The 16,967-nt window shown below is 36.8% G+C and overlaps 1 protein-coding gene and 1 long non-coding RNA gene across 2 annotated transcripts; both read left to right on the top strand.

Moving 5' to 3' along the window:
- The first annotated feature begins 2,015 nt into the window (after nucleotides 1-2,015).
- Nucleotides 2,016-3,083, top strand: LOC150038132 (uncharacterized). The gene has a single exon (XM_090311150.1). It carries the CDS (start codon nucleotides 2,016-2,018, stop codon nucleotides 3,081-3,083), a length of 1,068 nt encoding a protein of 355 aa, XP_090167276.1.
- A 12,196-nt stretch (nucleotides 3,084-15,279) lies between these two features.
- On the top strand, nucleotides 15,280-16,512 carry LOC150038131 (uncharacterized). Its single transcript, XR_016527513.1, has 2 exons — nucleotides 15,280-15,432; nucleotides 15,950-16,512. It is a non-coding gene; the product is annotated as an uncharacterized LOC150038131 (long non-coding RNA).
- Nucleotides 16,513-16,967: the final 455 nt, after the last annotated feature.

Here is a 16,967-nt window from a genome sequence, read left to right as displayed (position 1 = left end):
ACATAAGAAAGAATGAGTATGAAATACTCAGTAAGTAACCCCACCACTGGGGTCAGGCTAGGCATCTATGTCCTTTAGATATCCACATATGGCACATAAACATATGGAACAACTAAGAGACTGAGTCCTATCCTATTGTAGTTAAGTATGCCCACAAAACTAGTGAATCCCGAAGGAAACACAAAACTGGTAAATCCCAAAGGAAACAAAAACCTGGTGAATCCCGAAGGAACCACAAACTGGTGAATCCCGAAGGAAATACAAAACTGGTGAATCCCAAAGGAAACACAAACTGGTGAATTCCAAAGGAAACACAAAACTGGTGAATCCCGAAGGAACACAAATTGGTGAATCCCGAAGGAAACAAAAACTGGTGAATCCCAAAGGAAACACAAAACTGGTGAATCCTGAAGGAAACACAAACTGGTGAATCCCAAGGAAACACAAATTGGTGGGCATCCAACTAATCAATGAGGATATTCACACAGTCCTAACGTGCTAAGATTCAACATTGTACAGTTCTAAAACATACATAAAAATTCCTGATACCATGGCTTCATCACATACACATATTTCTTAAAAACATATTATACATCATCCATGTATAAATTACATCATAAATCCACAACATGTAAGTTTGCCTTCACACCAGCAGATCAGAAATCGACATATGAAAACACATACTATCACATACTAATGATCAAGTACTTAGGTGTGTATGAAAACAAATCAGAATTCGTGCCAGAACATACTTTCATTCAGGTCATATTGTCAATCAACATGCTAACATTTACCATAACATACAGTTATCATGCTAGCATACAACTAAAGCCTGGCCCGTGGGCAGTTCCAGTGGTAAGATTACTTACCTCTAATCACAACTTTAGAAACTAGTAAGCTTAGGCTCTTTCTTTCCCGACGAAACCGAAAACCCACAAGATCAACCTAAATAATCTATAACAAAAACATAAAAAAGCTCAAGATTCTCCCTGAAACTTGAATCTGAACACCCAAAGTTTATGGGTAAATATTGGGCCAAAATTTTAAATGGGTAATCAAGAACGTTCAAGAAACCCAAAAAAAAACTTACACCAAACTAAAAATCTGGCGAAAACCCAAACGACAGTGATTGATGGGCGAAAATCTAGTGGGCATCGGCCAGATCTGAGAAGCAGTCGTCGGTGACAAAACCCCCTGCGGAAAACGAACAGGTCTGTGAAGTAGTCATCGCAGCTGGACCCAAACTGGCGGCTGGAATGAGTGGCACGGGCTGGGCCTAGCGGTGGCGGTGTTGGCTCGATCGAGAAGGATGGCCGGACAGGCGCGACGTAAATGTTGCTGTGTGAAAAGCAGCGTGGATGTGATGACACCTCAGGCGCAAGTGGCTAGGGCGCTTGAGCGACAGCGTGAACGGTCGAAAGTGGACGGCGACTCGGACGCAGTTGGCGAGGGCTGACAGTGTGGCGTGCGGTTGAGTCTCGGTTGGAGGAAGAGGGTTTCGGCGGCCATTACTCCTTCACGAAGAAGAAGATGAAAATTCTTCTTCTTTTTTTTCCTTTTTAGCACGCTTCTCGAGGGAGAAATTAATATATATATATAATATATATATATACATATACATATTCTTTCTTTATTTATATATACATGTTATCTCTTCCCAAAATTTCAATTTCTCAAACTTCAAAAAAATAAATTCAGTTTGCAAAATAATTCCATTTTTCCTTAAACTAAATCCAAATTTCCAAATCTTTTCAAATATTTGCTTTAATGAATTCTCAAATAACTATATTTATATATATGTTTAAAATTCTTTCCTCTTCCTCTTTAAAATCCAAATTTCAAAATTAACTCAATTATCCCCATAAAATCTCAATTTTGACATCGACTTAAAATTAAATTAATGCGACATAAAAATCCAAAATTTTCCTTTAAACACACTAAATTTCAGAATTGACAAAAAATCCTCAATTAAAACAAAAATGTTGAATTTAATTTTATAACTGCACAGGATGTTAATGAACAACCAATTGAACACAGCTCCTAAAACACAGCAAGCAAAGGACCTTAATGAACAACCAATTGAACAGGAAGTACGACGAGATCCCTCACCTTTTCCGTCCAAGCTGAGAAAGAAAGATGACAGCAAACAATTCAAGAGGTTCCTAGATGTTCTCCGACAATTACATATTAACATTCCCTTGATAGAAGCGTTGGAACAGATGCCGAGCTATGTGAAATTCCTCAAGGACATACTTGCCAACAAAAGGAAGATCGGGGAGAATGAAATTGTTGCGTTAACATATGAATGTAGTGTGTTGTTTCAGAATAATATCCCCACCAAAATGAAAGATCCCGGGAGTTTCACATTTCCCTGTTCAATAGGGGGAAAAGATGTTGGGAATGTGCTGTGTGATTTAGGGGAGAGTATAAACTTAATGCCCTTGTCAATCTTCAAAAAGTTAAATATCGGAAATGCAATACCCACCACAGTTACATTACAATTGGCCGATAGATCAATAACTCATCCAGAGGGCAAAATAGAGAATGTACTTATGCAAGTAGATAAGTTTATCTTCCCTGCTGACTTTATCATATTAGATTATGAAGCTGACATCGAGGTGCCTATCATCTTGGGTCGCCCATTTCTTGGAACAGGGCGAGCACTGATCGATGTGCAGAAAGGAGAGCTTACCATAAGGGTCGACGATCAGCAAGTTAAATACAACATTCTCAATGTGTTGAAGTACCCGAGTGATATGGAAAATTGTCAATATGTTGAAGAACTGCAGGAAGATCATTGGCACGAGCATCAAGAAGAATTGAAGGAAGAGGACTTTCGGATTGGCGCAATGTGGGAGGAAAATTGCGTCGCAATACAAACTGAGTCAGGCTTTGAAACACTCAAGTTATCTGAACGAACAATGCAACGTACTAAGCCATCTTTAGAAGAACCACCCATGTTAGAGTTGAAGTCGTTGTCAATGCACCTCAAATATGTGTATTTAGGGAGCAATAGCACTTTACCGGTTATTATATCTGCTCGTTGGGCAAAGAGAAGGAGGATGCACTTATCCAGATCCTGAAAAACAACGCCAAAGCTTTGGGATGGACCTTGGTAGACATTCGAGGGATCAGTCCCTCGTATTGCATGCACAAGATTCGTTTGGATGAAGGAAAAACATGGTCTATAGAAAGGCAACATCGATTGAACCCTACCATTAGGGAGGTTGTAAAGAAAGAGATAGTGAAGTGGCTTGATGCGGGCGTCATTTACCCTATATCTGATAGCAGCTGGGTAAGCCTAATGCAATGCATTCCAAAGAAAGGGGGAATGATAGTCGTCACCAACAGTAATAATGAGTTAATTCCTACAAGGACAACTACGGGGTGGAGAATTTGTATAGATTACCGCAAATTAAATCTGGCCACGAAGAAGGACACTTTCCACTCCCGTTTATTGATCAAATGTTAGATCAACTTATGGGGAATGAATTCTTTTATTTTCTTGACAGCTACTCAGGGTACAACCAAATTGCAATTGCGTTGAAAGATCAAGATAAAACAACTTTCACGTGACCATTCGACACATTTACAATCCGTCACATGCCGTTTGGACTCTGTAATGCACCTACCTTCCAACGATGTATGATGGAAATATTTTCAGATTACTTGGAGGAGTTAATCGAGGTATTTATGGATGACTTTTCAGTTTTTGGCAATACGTATTACTCTTGTTTATCAAATCTTGAAAAAGTCTTGAAAAGATGCATTGAAACTAATCTTGTTCTAAACTAGGAGAAATGCCATTTTATGGTTAAAGAAGGAATCGTGCTAGGTCACAAGATATTAAAGGAATGGTTGGAAAATGATCAAGCAAAAATTGACGCAATTTCCAAGTTACCACCACCAGTCAATGTGAAAACGCTTGCGAATTTTCTGGGATATGCGGGGTTTTATCGAAGATTTATCCGCAAATTTTCTCAGATCGCAAGGCCCCTAAGTGCGCTCCTCGAGATTGACTGTGAATATGATTTTGATGACGCATGCGCTGAAGTATTTCACACAGTGAAAAATGCACTCATCACTGCACCTATTCTGATTGCGCCGGGATTGGACGCAACCATTTGCGTTGATGTGTGATACTAGTGGATATGCAGTGGGCGTAGTCTTGAGCCAGCACAAGGATAAGGTTTTGCATCCTATCTATTATGCTAGCAAGACGTTGAATGATGTGCAGGAAAATTATACAACCACGAAAAAAGAAATGCTCACAGTGTTGCTTTAGGTTTTGCCCCAATTAGATTTTTTTTGTTTCGGATTGGCTTTTTGAGATGGACCTCTAGAGCCTAAATTGACGGGTCATACTTACAGGAGATTGTTAAGTAAGTTAAGGATCTCTTGGCCAAATCAATGATGGCTAGTCGTTATTGGAGCAAGAGTTGTGGGTTATACCCAGGTGGAGAGAGTTGACTATGAGGAGACTTTCTCACCTATTGCCATGTTGAAGTCAATCTGCATCCTCCTATCCATGCCTTATATTATGACTATAAGATAAGACAAATGTACGTCAAAACTGCCTTTCTGAATGGTAATCTTGAGGAGACCATTTATATGGTGCAGCTCGAGGGATTCATGGCGCAAGGTCAAGAGCAAAAGTTTTGAAAACTGAATCGGTCCATTTATGGGCTGAAACGGCGTCTCGCTGTTGGAACATTCGATTTGATACTGTGATCAAATCGTATGGCTTTGTCCAAAACATTGATGAGCATTGTGTCTACAAGAAAATCATCAACAGTTCAGAAGTTTTCCTAGTGTTGAATGTAGACTATATCCTACTTATTGGGAATGATGTAGGTTTACTGACATCAGTTAAGAACTGGCTAACGACCTAATTCCAAATGAAAGATTTGGGAGAGGCTCAGTTTGTTTTTAGTATTCAGATCTTTCGGGATCAAAAGAACAAAGTTCTACTACTGTCTTAGGCATCGTATATTGACAAGATGTTGCTTAAGTACTTGATGCAGAACTCCAAAAGAGGCATGGAGTTACATTGTCTAAGGAAATTTGTCCTAAGAAACCTCAAGAGGTTGAGGAGATGAGACGGGTCCCCTATACATCTATCGTTGGTAGCTTGATGTATGCGATGTTGTGTACTAGATCAAACATCTGCTACACTGTGGGAATAATCAGTAGATATCAGTCTAATCCAGGACAGGGTCACTAGACCGCCGTCAAGAACATCCTTAAGTATCTTCGGAGTACGAGGGGCTACATGCTCATGTATGGATATAAGGATTTGATCCTTATTGGATACACGAACACTGACTTTCAGACTGATAAGGATTCTCGAAAATCCACTTCAAGCTTGGTGTTCACTCTGAATAGAGGAGCTGTAGTATGGCGAAGCACTAAGCAGGGGTGCATCGGTGACTCCACGATGGAGGCCGAGTATGTAGTGGCTTGTGAAGCTGCTATGAAAACCAATTGGCTTAGGAAGTTCCTGACTGATCTGGATATTGTTCTAGACATGTCTAGGGCCATCACCATTTATTGTGGTAATAGTTGTGTTGTGGCGAACACCAGGGAGCCGAGGAGTCACAAGGGTGAAAAACATATAGAGTAGAAGTATCATCTCATCCGCGAGATAGTGCATCGAGGCGACGTGATAGTCACAAAGATCGCTTCGGAGTACAACGTGGTTGACCCATTTACGAAGGCTCTCACGGTTACAGTTTTTTAGGGTCATGTTCAGAGCATGGGTCTATGGGGCCGCCTGCGGCTGGATTAGGGCAAGTAGGAGTTTTTATACAGGGCCTTAGTGCCCTAGTTTTTTGTTTTGTACTTGTTTTTATCTTATACACCCACTCATTTTAGAACATGTGGCAGATTGTTGGAGTTGATGCCTTAAACGCTCATAGGGTCTTGTAGTTTGTAAACACCTGTATGAACAAACGCTTGTGATGTAATAATATAAGATTTTTTCTTCACTATTATCTATGAAATATGAGATATTTAATTTCTATTAACCACAAACCAATATACAAAGATCCTTGGTTGTCGTTGTAACTTAAGGAGTTAGATGTAACTACAAGGGCAAAACGGTAAATTGGCCGAGCTATACTTACAAGCAATCTATGAAGGGTTATCGTACTGTTGACTGGTTATATCCGATGGACACAAAAATATATCTATGGTGAGAAGAGTGCAACTGTCAGTCTTTAGTGGAGTGCCCGACAGTTAACAGATGGTGGATCTCATGATTAAAGAGTTTAGTCAGCTATTCATGTACCGTTGGAGCTTCAAGCTACAGCTCCATAAGGCCCCCTTGGTAGCTAAATGGATTCAAGTTGAGAATTAGTTTTTGGGTCAGTTTGAAGTGTTCAAATTGACAAAAGGGAGTTTAATTATGTATGATATAATTAAACTGGTTCAATTATATATGATATAGTTGATATGATGTATGAGATACATTAATTGAAGGAATTTGACATAAATCTGATGGCGAGGTTGAGGATCCGTTGTCTTATCAAAAGGCTATGCGATCATTTGCGCTCATGAAAAATATACTTAAGAAAGGTGGGCGCATAGATCCGGGGCATCTGGGTGAAAGCTTAATAAATCACGATGGGACAGAAAGCTGATGACGGTCGATTCCGAATTAAGTTGACAAGCCGTTAACGACATACTGTAGCAAGTACACTCAACTTTTCAGTGACAATTATCCGACGCATCAAACAGAGAATTAATGACATCCCATCAGTGCAATCACAAGAGAAAAGAAGCTTCTCACCCTGAAGCTCTATAAATACCAAAGGCCACCTTCATCAAAAGAGTTCGTCAAGTTTTTAGAGTTCACCATATAGACAATAGTTAGCCTTGTTCTTAGTTTTTCTTATACTTAAAAGGCGGGAGTGAGAGAAGGGAAAATACGTCGAAAGATCATCCTGGTCAGCTCGAGAAAGTGCTAGAGAGCGTGGAAAAATAGAGAGAGGGCCGACTCTTGCGAAAGCAAGAATATCTTTTGAGCAGAGTAGAAGAAGAACAGTGTAGAAGCCTTGGGGAGCAAGAAATTGCTACCAGACTCTTTATTTTTATTCTGCATTGTCATTATGTACTTCGATTATATATATATAGAATGGAACTTGCTTTTCTACATCTGTTCACTCTCTTTAAAATACGCATGAGTAGCTAAAACTATCGAATGGGTTGAGAAGTACTTAGTTAACATGACCTAGGATCTTCATTGTATGCGATCATCTTGTCTTATGTTACATCCATCACCCCTTTAGAGCTACTCGAGAGAGAGTCTAAAGAAAGAACCTAAGACTTGAGAAAGCTAGTTTGAATTTAGACTCGAGAGAGAAAGATTAGATTTGCATAAGCAAGAGATAGAGACTTAGAGATAAGCTCTATTTGTCAACATGCATCGCATGCAACCTAGAGATAGGTTATAGTAGTATGTGGTTGCCTTGTTTGTGTGTGTGTCAATCATCATCGCATAGACAAGAATAGAGGGTTATGTATAAGTCCTATAGATATCATCGCATATATCACATGCATTCTAAAACTAGAAGCCGTAGCATTTGCATTGAGAGATGATTTACTGTTGTATGTATGTAGCATGACCGCATAACATGAACACAATCCTAGGAAGTGTTAGTTAAACCCCTTCTCAACCCGTTACCACGCATACTCATCACATCTTTCGTATTATTAACGCTTTTCTCAACTCCGCTGCATACACTTTATACTGTAAACAACAAATCAACCAACCACTGGATTTATTTGTTACCACAAAGTGATCTAAAAATTAAAATCGCATATTGTTTTCCTTAGTCCCTGAGTTTGACCCTAGGTTTACCAGGAAACTTAGTAGGGTTTATACTTGGATCTTGCTGAGAAAACTTGCTTGCACAACACATTTTCCATCATCACATTCTTACAATTATTTCATGACATAGTAACATGCAATACATTGTGCTAATGGTAATTTTCTCATTTTCTTTGCAGCTTTCAATCTCTGGCAAATTACGACCAAGAGATTGAAAAAATGTTCCAATGAAGATTGGGAACCAATCGTAAACAACAGCAAGACAGATCTCCAAGAATGGCAGAACAACCGAAAGAGAGGGCCACAAATGCAAATAATATAATGACCAACCCCATCCTCCTGGCGAATGACCGCAATAGACCCATTCGGGACTATGCGTCACCCAACCTATATGATTTCTCCCCAGGAATAATGAGGCTAGCTTTGAACAAATCGAGGTTTGAAATGAAATCGGTTATGTTGCAGATGATGCAAACAGTAGAACAGTTTGGTGGAAGGCATGGCGAGGATCCGCACGTCCATCTCAAGAGTTTCATTGAAATATGCAACACTTTTGTGTTCCCAAATATCTCTACCGAGGAGGTTCGACTAATGTTGTTCCCTTTTTCCTTATGCGATCAAGCAAGGAAGTGGGCCTATTCTCTCGAACCAGGGGAGATAACATCGTGGGAATAAGTAGTGGAAAAGCTCATGAAGAAATACTTCCATCCAATGGAGAATGCAAGAAGAAGGAAGTTAATTATGAATTTTAAACAGGAAATTGACGAATCGCTCAGTGACGCCTGGGCGAGGTTTAAGAGGCTGGTAAGAGATTGCTCGCATAACGGCTTGCCAGATTGTCTACAGATGGAGATTTTCTACCACATACTGAACCTTGCATTGCAGACGGCTGCCAATGCGGCAACAGCTGGTGGTCTGCTTGATAAAACTTACGATGAGGCGAAAAATGTACTTAATTGCATATCCAAAAATCACGAGGACTGGAAAGAAAGCGATCAAAGATTAAAAATTAAAGACAATGACGCAAACAATGGGGCCATCGCATCCCTACAAAAAAAATGAATGAGATGATCTGTTTGATACAAGGCATCGCAATTAATAGTACGAGAACACAAAAAGGACAGGTCAACGCAATTACTCAAACAACCACAAGTTGTGTCATCTATGGAGAAGCATATCCGATGGAAGAATGCCCAAGAAATTTGCAGTCAATATGTTTCATAAAGAATAACCCCTATTTCGATACGTACAACCCCAGATGGAGAAGGAAAAATCAACAACAAAGCTTTCAACCAGTGGTGCAAAAGGAAGGGCCACCAGGATTTTTCCCGGAAACAAACGGTCAAACGCATAACCAAACCAGCAGTTCGCAGGCATCGCAATCTTCATCCTTAGAGAGGTTGTTGAAATAGTATATTGAGAAGAACGAATCAGTGCTTCAGAATCAAGCAATGCCCATCCAAAATCTCGAAATTTAGCTATGACAGATTGCGAGCAAACTCAAAAATAGATCGCAAGGAGCATTGCCGAGCTCAACTGAGCTCTCTCGCAACTCTGGGGCTACATGAAAGGAACAATGCTTAGCAGTCTCTTTGCTAAACGGAAAAATGACAGCAGAAGTAGGAGAGGAACCCATCACAACCAACTTGAATGTAGTGACAACCGAGAACCCGTTGACATATGATTCAGAAGAGCCTGAGAAGATGAACCCAGAAGTTGCATCCACCTTCAAGCCTCTAGAACACGAGATAGAAGAAGTCCATCTACCACCATTCCCGCAAAGATTGAAAAAGAAATAGAATGATGAAGGAAAGATCGCTACAATGGTAGTAACACAAAATACGATGATCCCACCAAAAATGTGTGACCCAGGAATCTTCACAATACCATGCTCAATTGGAGGGGTCAACATTGGTCAAGCACTAGGCGATCTTGGGGTGAGTATAAACATAATGCCGCTATCAATCTTTGTATGATTGAATATGGGCAAACTCACGCCCACGACGGAGACTCTTTTACTTACGGACAGATCCCGAATACATCCCGAGGGAGAGCAGTCTGGCTAGGCTCCTTCTTCTCCCTTACCACAGTCTTTCCGCTCCACAACGTCACAACTTGACATTGCTCTTTTCCCCTACCCCCTAGATTGCGTGGGAGTTCCGTTAAACTCGGCAGGGCCCCTTGTGATCTATTCTTGAGTTCGCCTGCGATCTGGCCTATTTGAATTTTCAGGTTGCAGATAGACGTCGCTTGGTTTTGAAGCACTATTTCGTTCTTTTCAATATATTGCTTCAACAAACTCTTCACATAGGAAGATTGCGGGCCTGCAAACTATTGGCTTGATTATGCGTTTGACTGTTGGTTCGCGGGAAAAATCTGAGTAGCCCTTCTTTTTGTGCCACTGATTGAAAATTTTGGTATTGATTTTTCCACGCGAAGTTGGGGTGGTTTCTCCACCTAGGGTTGTACGTGTTAGAAAATGGATTATTCTTTACAAAATAGACTGACTGTGGGTTTCGCGGGCATTCCTCCATTGGGTGTCCTTCACCGCAAGTAGCATAACTTGTAGTCGTCTAGTTAATTGCGTTCACTTGCCCACTATGCGTTGTTGGGCTATTGATTACATTGGCTCGAGGAGAAACAGAGAAGAAAGATGCGATGGAACCAGAGATTGCATCTACCTTGGAGCCGAAAGAACAGGGGACCGTAAGAATACAACTGCCACCATTTCCTCAGAGACTCAAAAAGAAGAAAAATGATGAGGTACAGTATCAATGTTTCATGGATATACTAAAACAGTTGCATATTAACATTCCGTTCACTGAAGAAATTGAGGAGATGCCCGTATATGCGAAGTTTCTAAAGGATGTGGTGACAAAGAAGAGAGGCACTTGTAAGTTCACAACGGAGCTCAAAATCTATAATCCCACCGAAAATGTGCGACCCTAGGAGTTTCACTATACCTTGCTCTATTAGAGGATTATACATCAGTCAAGCGCTATGCGATCTTGGGGCCAGCATTAATTTGATGCCTCTGTCAATTTTCAAGCAGCTGAATGTAGGACAACTCATGCCCACGATGGTGACTCTCCAATTAGCGGATAGATCTCTTGTGCATCCAGAGGGGAAATTGAAGGATGTTCTAGTTACAATCGACAAATTTATATTACCAGCAGACTTCATCATCCTGGACTACGAAGCAAACAAAGATGTATCCATCATCCTGAGGCGACCATTTTTATCTATCAGTCGCGTCCAGATTGATGTGTACAAAGGAGAGATCACACAAAGTGTGAATGGATAGAAGCTCAGGTTTGACATTATCCGAATATTTTGATTAAGAAGTCCTCAATGAATTCGACGATGAACAAAGTTTGAATGACGAAGAGAAGCCTGAAGATGAAAATGAAGATGGGGATGTAATTGCATCCATTGTAGCATGCAATGCGATCATAGAAAAAACAACCAAAGAAGATGAGATGATCGCATCCCAAGAAGATAAGCCGACAGTGAATGAAGAAAGAAAAACAACAAAACCATCCTTGGAACAACCACCAACAATAGAGCTGAAGACCCTTCCTAACCACCTAAAGTATGCGTTTCTAGGGCAGAATGAAAAGCTACCTGTAATCATTTCCTCTACACTTAATGAAGACTAAGAAAATCCGTTGCTGAGCATTCTGAGAAAGTATGTAAAAGCAATCGGCTAGACGCTTGCAGACATTAGAGTAATCAGCCCACATACTACATGCATAGAATTCGTCACGAAGAGAATCACAAAGGATCGATCGAACATCAGTGCAGACTTAACCCTACGATGAAGGAGATCGTAAAAAAGGAGATAATCAAGTGGTTAGACACGGGCATCATCTATCCAATAGCCGACAGCATGTGGTTCAGCCCCGTGCAATGTGTACCTAAGAAAGGAGGGATGACTATAGTCCCTAATGTAAATAAGGAACTAATACTGCAAAGGACCGTCACGGGATGGTGAATTTGCATGGACTATTGCAAATTAAATGCGACAACAGAGAAAGATCATTTCCCTTTGCCAGAAAGATCATTTCCCTTTGCCTTTTAAAGACCAAATGCTAGATCACCTAGTTGGAAATGACTTCTACTATTTTTTGGATGGGTATGCCGGCTATAACCAGATCATGATCGCTTTTGAAGATCAAGAAAAAACCATATTCATCTGATGCATAACATCGTCTAGATATAGCTTAAACTACGTTGGGAGATAATCTCTCAACAAACAATATTTCGTCAGAGAATAGTTGGAAAATAGGCATAGAGACACATTCTCCCGACGTACGACAACTATGCGTCGAGAGTTTATCCTAACTCCCAACGATGTCTATACCTCGTTGATAGATAGGATCTCCCCCGGGGTCAACGTTTCATCAATGGTTGTTACACCTCTCCTGACGGTGTAGATGCCGTTGGGAGTTTGTTACATGACTGGATTTCCTTTTTCAATATCTTGATGCCTTGTAGTTCTTCAAGAGATATGCCTACTCCCGATGCCTTCGTCCGGAGATCGGGCCTAGTTTTTTAATATATTCCACTAATTTCTTTTTTTTAAAAAAACTTTGACCAGCATATAACCTAAAATTGAACCCATATCAACAATATTAAAGAAATCTAAAGTTTTCACATACATTGAGATTAAACAAAAGTCATTCATAGTATTACTTGCTACATAAAAGAGACAGAAATGTACTAGATAATAATGTTTACATATAGACTAGTGGTCCATCATAATACATCTTGCAGAACATATACAAGAAAGTTTGTTGACCATGTAATGAGCTCGTGACTCCAAAAAGCATTTTTTAGAGAAAAGATTGAGGATGCATATTAAGATGCAAACATAGACAAGTCCGCAAGTTTAGATAGTATGCAAAGTAGAATAACTCGAGCACATGTGGGAGGTGAAGGCGGGTAGAAAGTTATATAATAAGAATAAAAAAAAAAACACAACATAAAAAATAAAAAGAAACAAAAGGTTAAGAATTCTTTTTTGTCTCTCAAGTTTCATAGTGTATACATTTGGTTCCTACATTTTCATTAATAACGATTTGGTCTACATACTTTAAAACTCAATTTAATCCTATTAAAAATTTTGTTAGCTTGTCATTTATTTCATTTGATTTGTACAACCATCATTGGAAAATATTGACCTCATTGAAAAGGATACCATTATGCATGATATTGGCTTCAAATCGATAGAAAAATTGGATGAAAATATTTTAAATCATACCTAAGCCTCAATAAATGAAAAGAAACACATAGAATCCAAGGCTAACTTACATACCCTTTTCCTATGAGAAGAATATAAACAAACAATATTAATTAATCGATGTAAATCTCATCCAAACAATATTACTTCTCAACTATTAATATATATTATTTCATTATTTAGATATATTTTCTTAAGGTAATTGCAATAGGTAGCGTTTTTAGGGCTAATAATTAAGTGTTTGTCAATATATATTTATTTTAAATACAAATACAGAAAAGTGTGTCAATGATGAACTTTATTGCTAATATACTCCTATTAACGATATAGCCTATCAATAGTAGACTTCGAGAATTAAATCTTAATTTTTCTATATCTATTTTTTTTTTTTTTGCAATGGGCCATATTTGTTGATTCTTTGGAATTTAGTATCATATTTAAGTCTATAGCAACGTTTCAAAAAAATAATAAAAACATAGCAAAGTGTCTCAATGATAGACTTAGTTGTTGATGGACTCCTATTAGCGATAAAGCCTATCATTAGTATATATGCTAATACATAGCAAAATTTCTTTTGCATTGAGCTACCTGTTGATACTTTGACATTTATTGCTATATTTACTACTACATCATTCTTTTATTATTAGTTTTTGTTTTATTTATTCGCAACTAAAGAAAATCACATAAAAAGTTGAAAGGTGAAATTGAATTCACTAAAGTGAAAAAAAAAATATATAATATGTATGGTAAAGGAATTGGCATGGGTTTGTAAAATGAGTATAAACTTCAAATCAAATAAAGTTTAGATAATGTATGGACCGTTCATATTCAATAGTTTTTCCTTTTAATTTCTATATAATTCATTCTAACTTTTACTCCAAATATATTTTTAATTAAATGGAATAGATTCCCATTTAGATACTTTTTTTAAATAAAATAAAGAGAAAGATGAAAGACACTCATCAATGTTTCAACTTTTAAATTAACATGATATAACCAAGATAATGGGAAGAGAGGAGAGGGAGATACTAACGGGCATAACGGTAATAATCTAATGCTTAAGGGTCAAAACGGTTTTGTTGGGTCAATATATGCTCACGACCAAGAGATTTTTTAGGATAAAATTTTTGGGAAATAAAGCATATTGGAATCATATAATACAATTTTATATTCCACTTTTGAATGTTATTCGAGTAAATAGAAATAAATGATATTTATATATATTAAATGATTTTAATGAATAAATTTTATATAACTGAATAAATAAATATATTTTAATTATTCAAGTTAACTAATCTATGTTAATATAGTATTAATTAATTACGCTTTCTAATGAAATATTTAATTGTATTAATTTAGTACATACTTGTGAATTGAAACTACTCTGGCATAGATTCCAATTAATCAATCCATTATTGTTTTTATATATTACCACTGCAAGTCTTATAAAATAAATTTATATTGTAATTTTAATAATAAGTTTCAATTAAACATTTAAGATTTAAAGGCAGTTGTAAATATAGCAATTAGGCCCAAAGTATTAGTAAATATAACACAATAAAAAAATTTACAAATATAACAAAATTTACTATGTCATTAATAGAAGTCGAGCAAGATAAAGTCTATTTTTAATATATTTTGCTATATTTATTATTCTTTAAAATTGTTGTTATACTGTCTGATAGGCAATTTGAAAAAAATGGATTCGATGAATACAGAGTTGTACTCGGTGTTTAGAGATATGTGTTTGGAATCATATTCATAAATTGATTTCAAATTTAAACAATTATTCAGAATGTTAAAATTTCAAATTCAAAATATCATGAAAACATAAAAATATTATTTTTAGAAATTGGACTATTTGGATAAAAAAATACTGAAACAATTTTAAATTACATAATCTAAATTATCTACTAAATGTATATTTGCAGAACAAGTGAATCTAAAAGTATAAAATAGAATTTGGATTACCTATCTAATAGATCCTTATTTATTATCGCTCTTAAAGTAATACCCTTTGTAAGTATATTAAAATTTAAAATAATTTACAAGTAAATTAAATTGATATATCGAAAGAAAATAAGGTGATAAAAACAAGATACATTAAAGATAGAGAAAGAAAGGATAAGGGATACAAAAAATTCTTACTTTTAGAAAGGTCTAAAATACCCATATGTGTGAGTATAAAAGAGTAGTGGATTTACTTATTCCCACATCTCTCCTCCAAAGTCCAATCCTTTTAGTGGCAAACCAAAGAGAAAACAATGAGCACACAATTTTTGGTATTTTCGAGAGCTCTCACAATTGCATGGAGTGATAACAATGAATATTGGAAATGGAACAAGGTGGAACGTTGCGGGTATAATCTTAAACCCAAATTTTATTTGTTCATTATCAAAATCTTTCATTATTGTTCACTCTTTTGTTCTTGGTTCATAACAATATAAACTAATTATTAATTTCATTATGCATCAATGAGCGAAAGATCGTGCTAGACTTTCATTACCCAATGGTAGAAGTCTATCGCGGTCTATTATTGATAGATGGTGTCATTTTGCTATATTTATAATAAGTTGGTTCATTTTTCTTTATTTAAAAATAATCTCATGTCTTATGCTATATTATATTATTATGAGAGATAAAAACATATGCTCAAGTTTAATTTTGAATAAGCTTAATACTTTTGATTTAATTCTAAATAAATTAAATAAAATAGGATATTTTTTAGAAAAAAAAAAGAAATTAGTTTTATCCCTAAAACAAGAGGAGGAAAAATAATATAATTTGGTAAGAACGTGTTTGGTCAATTTTGGAGAAAAAAAAAGTTGCCTTTGCTCAATGTAATCTCTCTCATTATGGTGTTTAAAAACTTGCAGCTACACAATCGAAGAAGCAGAGCTTCTTCAGGTATCTTGGTTTGATTGTTTTTTGGACATGAGTTCTTCTAGTTTCAAACAAAATACTTGGTACACAGTAAATATGGAGGTGATGTTGAAAGATAATGCCAGTGGATGGGATCTTCCTGTTAACAAGAAAATCGTGACGCCAGATGGGACCGTGGAGTCTCAAGAAATACTACAGGATAAGCCAAGAAATGTGTGGTTCAATATCTCGATAGGAAAATTCTTACTTGGGAGTAGTGGGATGGTCCGATTTCAGCTGTCTCAACTTGAAACAAATTGGAAGTCGGGGATTATCATAAGAGCCCTTGTGGTGAACGCATAAAAATGAGCCTGAGAATAATATGTTAAGAGATTAATATAAAGTAACAGAATGAAATGATAAATAATAGGTCCTTTTATTTCCAAGTAAGAAGGGTAAGTTTAAACACTTTATGTTTTAGTTATGTGTTAAATGTTGAATACTATGTAATACCATGTGAAATGATAAATAATACAACCTTTTGCGTACTAGCAATAAGGTTAGTTTAAACACTTTAGTATGATTTTCAATCAAATATGTATTGTGAATCAATACCAAGATCTAAATGAATCATGTTGTTATTGATCATTTGAATTTACATAAGTTCTTTCCATCTAACTAGTATATAAGGAAGAAACTAAAATCGCAGTACTCTTGATTGTACCATAGCACTTTCCTGTTGTCGTATTTAAGTCTATAATAATGCCAACATTCATATAAAAAATTTGAAACACAATACATACACTTTTATTAATATTCGATTCAATATATGTTTATGGAGAATTTTGGTGACTATTTTTCCAACCACCCATTGAGATCCATCTCTTTCATATTTTACTGTTATTCAAGACGAAAACAAAAGTTTCAATGATAAAGCGAGTAAATTCATAATCTTAGATAGTAAGATATTCTTAAATCAACATCTTAAAGATATCGAGTACAATTATAACATGCATGTACAATTTTGTATTG

The sequence above is a fragment of the Benincasa hispida genome, chromosome 2 (genome assembly GCF_027475165.1).
Source record: "Benincasa hispida cultivar pf3 chromosome 2, pf3_genome.v1.1, whole genome shotgun sequence".
NCBI lineage: Eukaryota > Viridiplantae > Streptophyta > Magnoliopsida > Cucurbitales > Cucurbitaceae > Benincasa > Benincasa hispida.
Note: the sequence above shows the minus strand (reverse complement) of the source record. Positions and strands in the feature narration are given on the sequence as shown.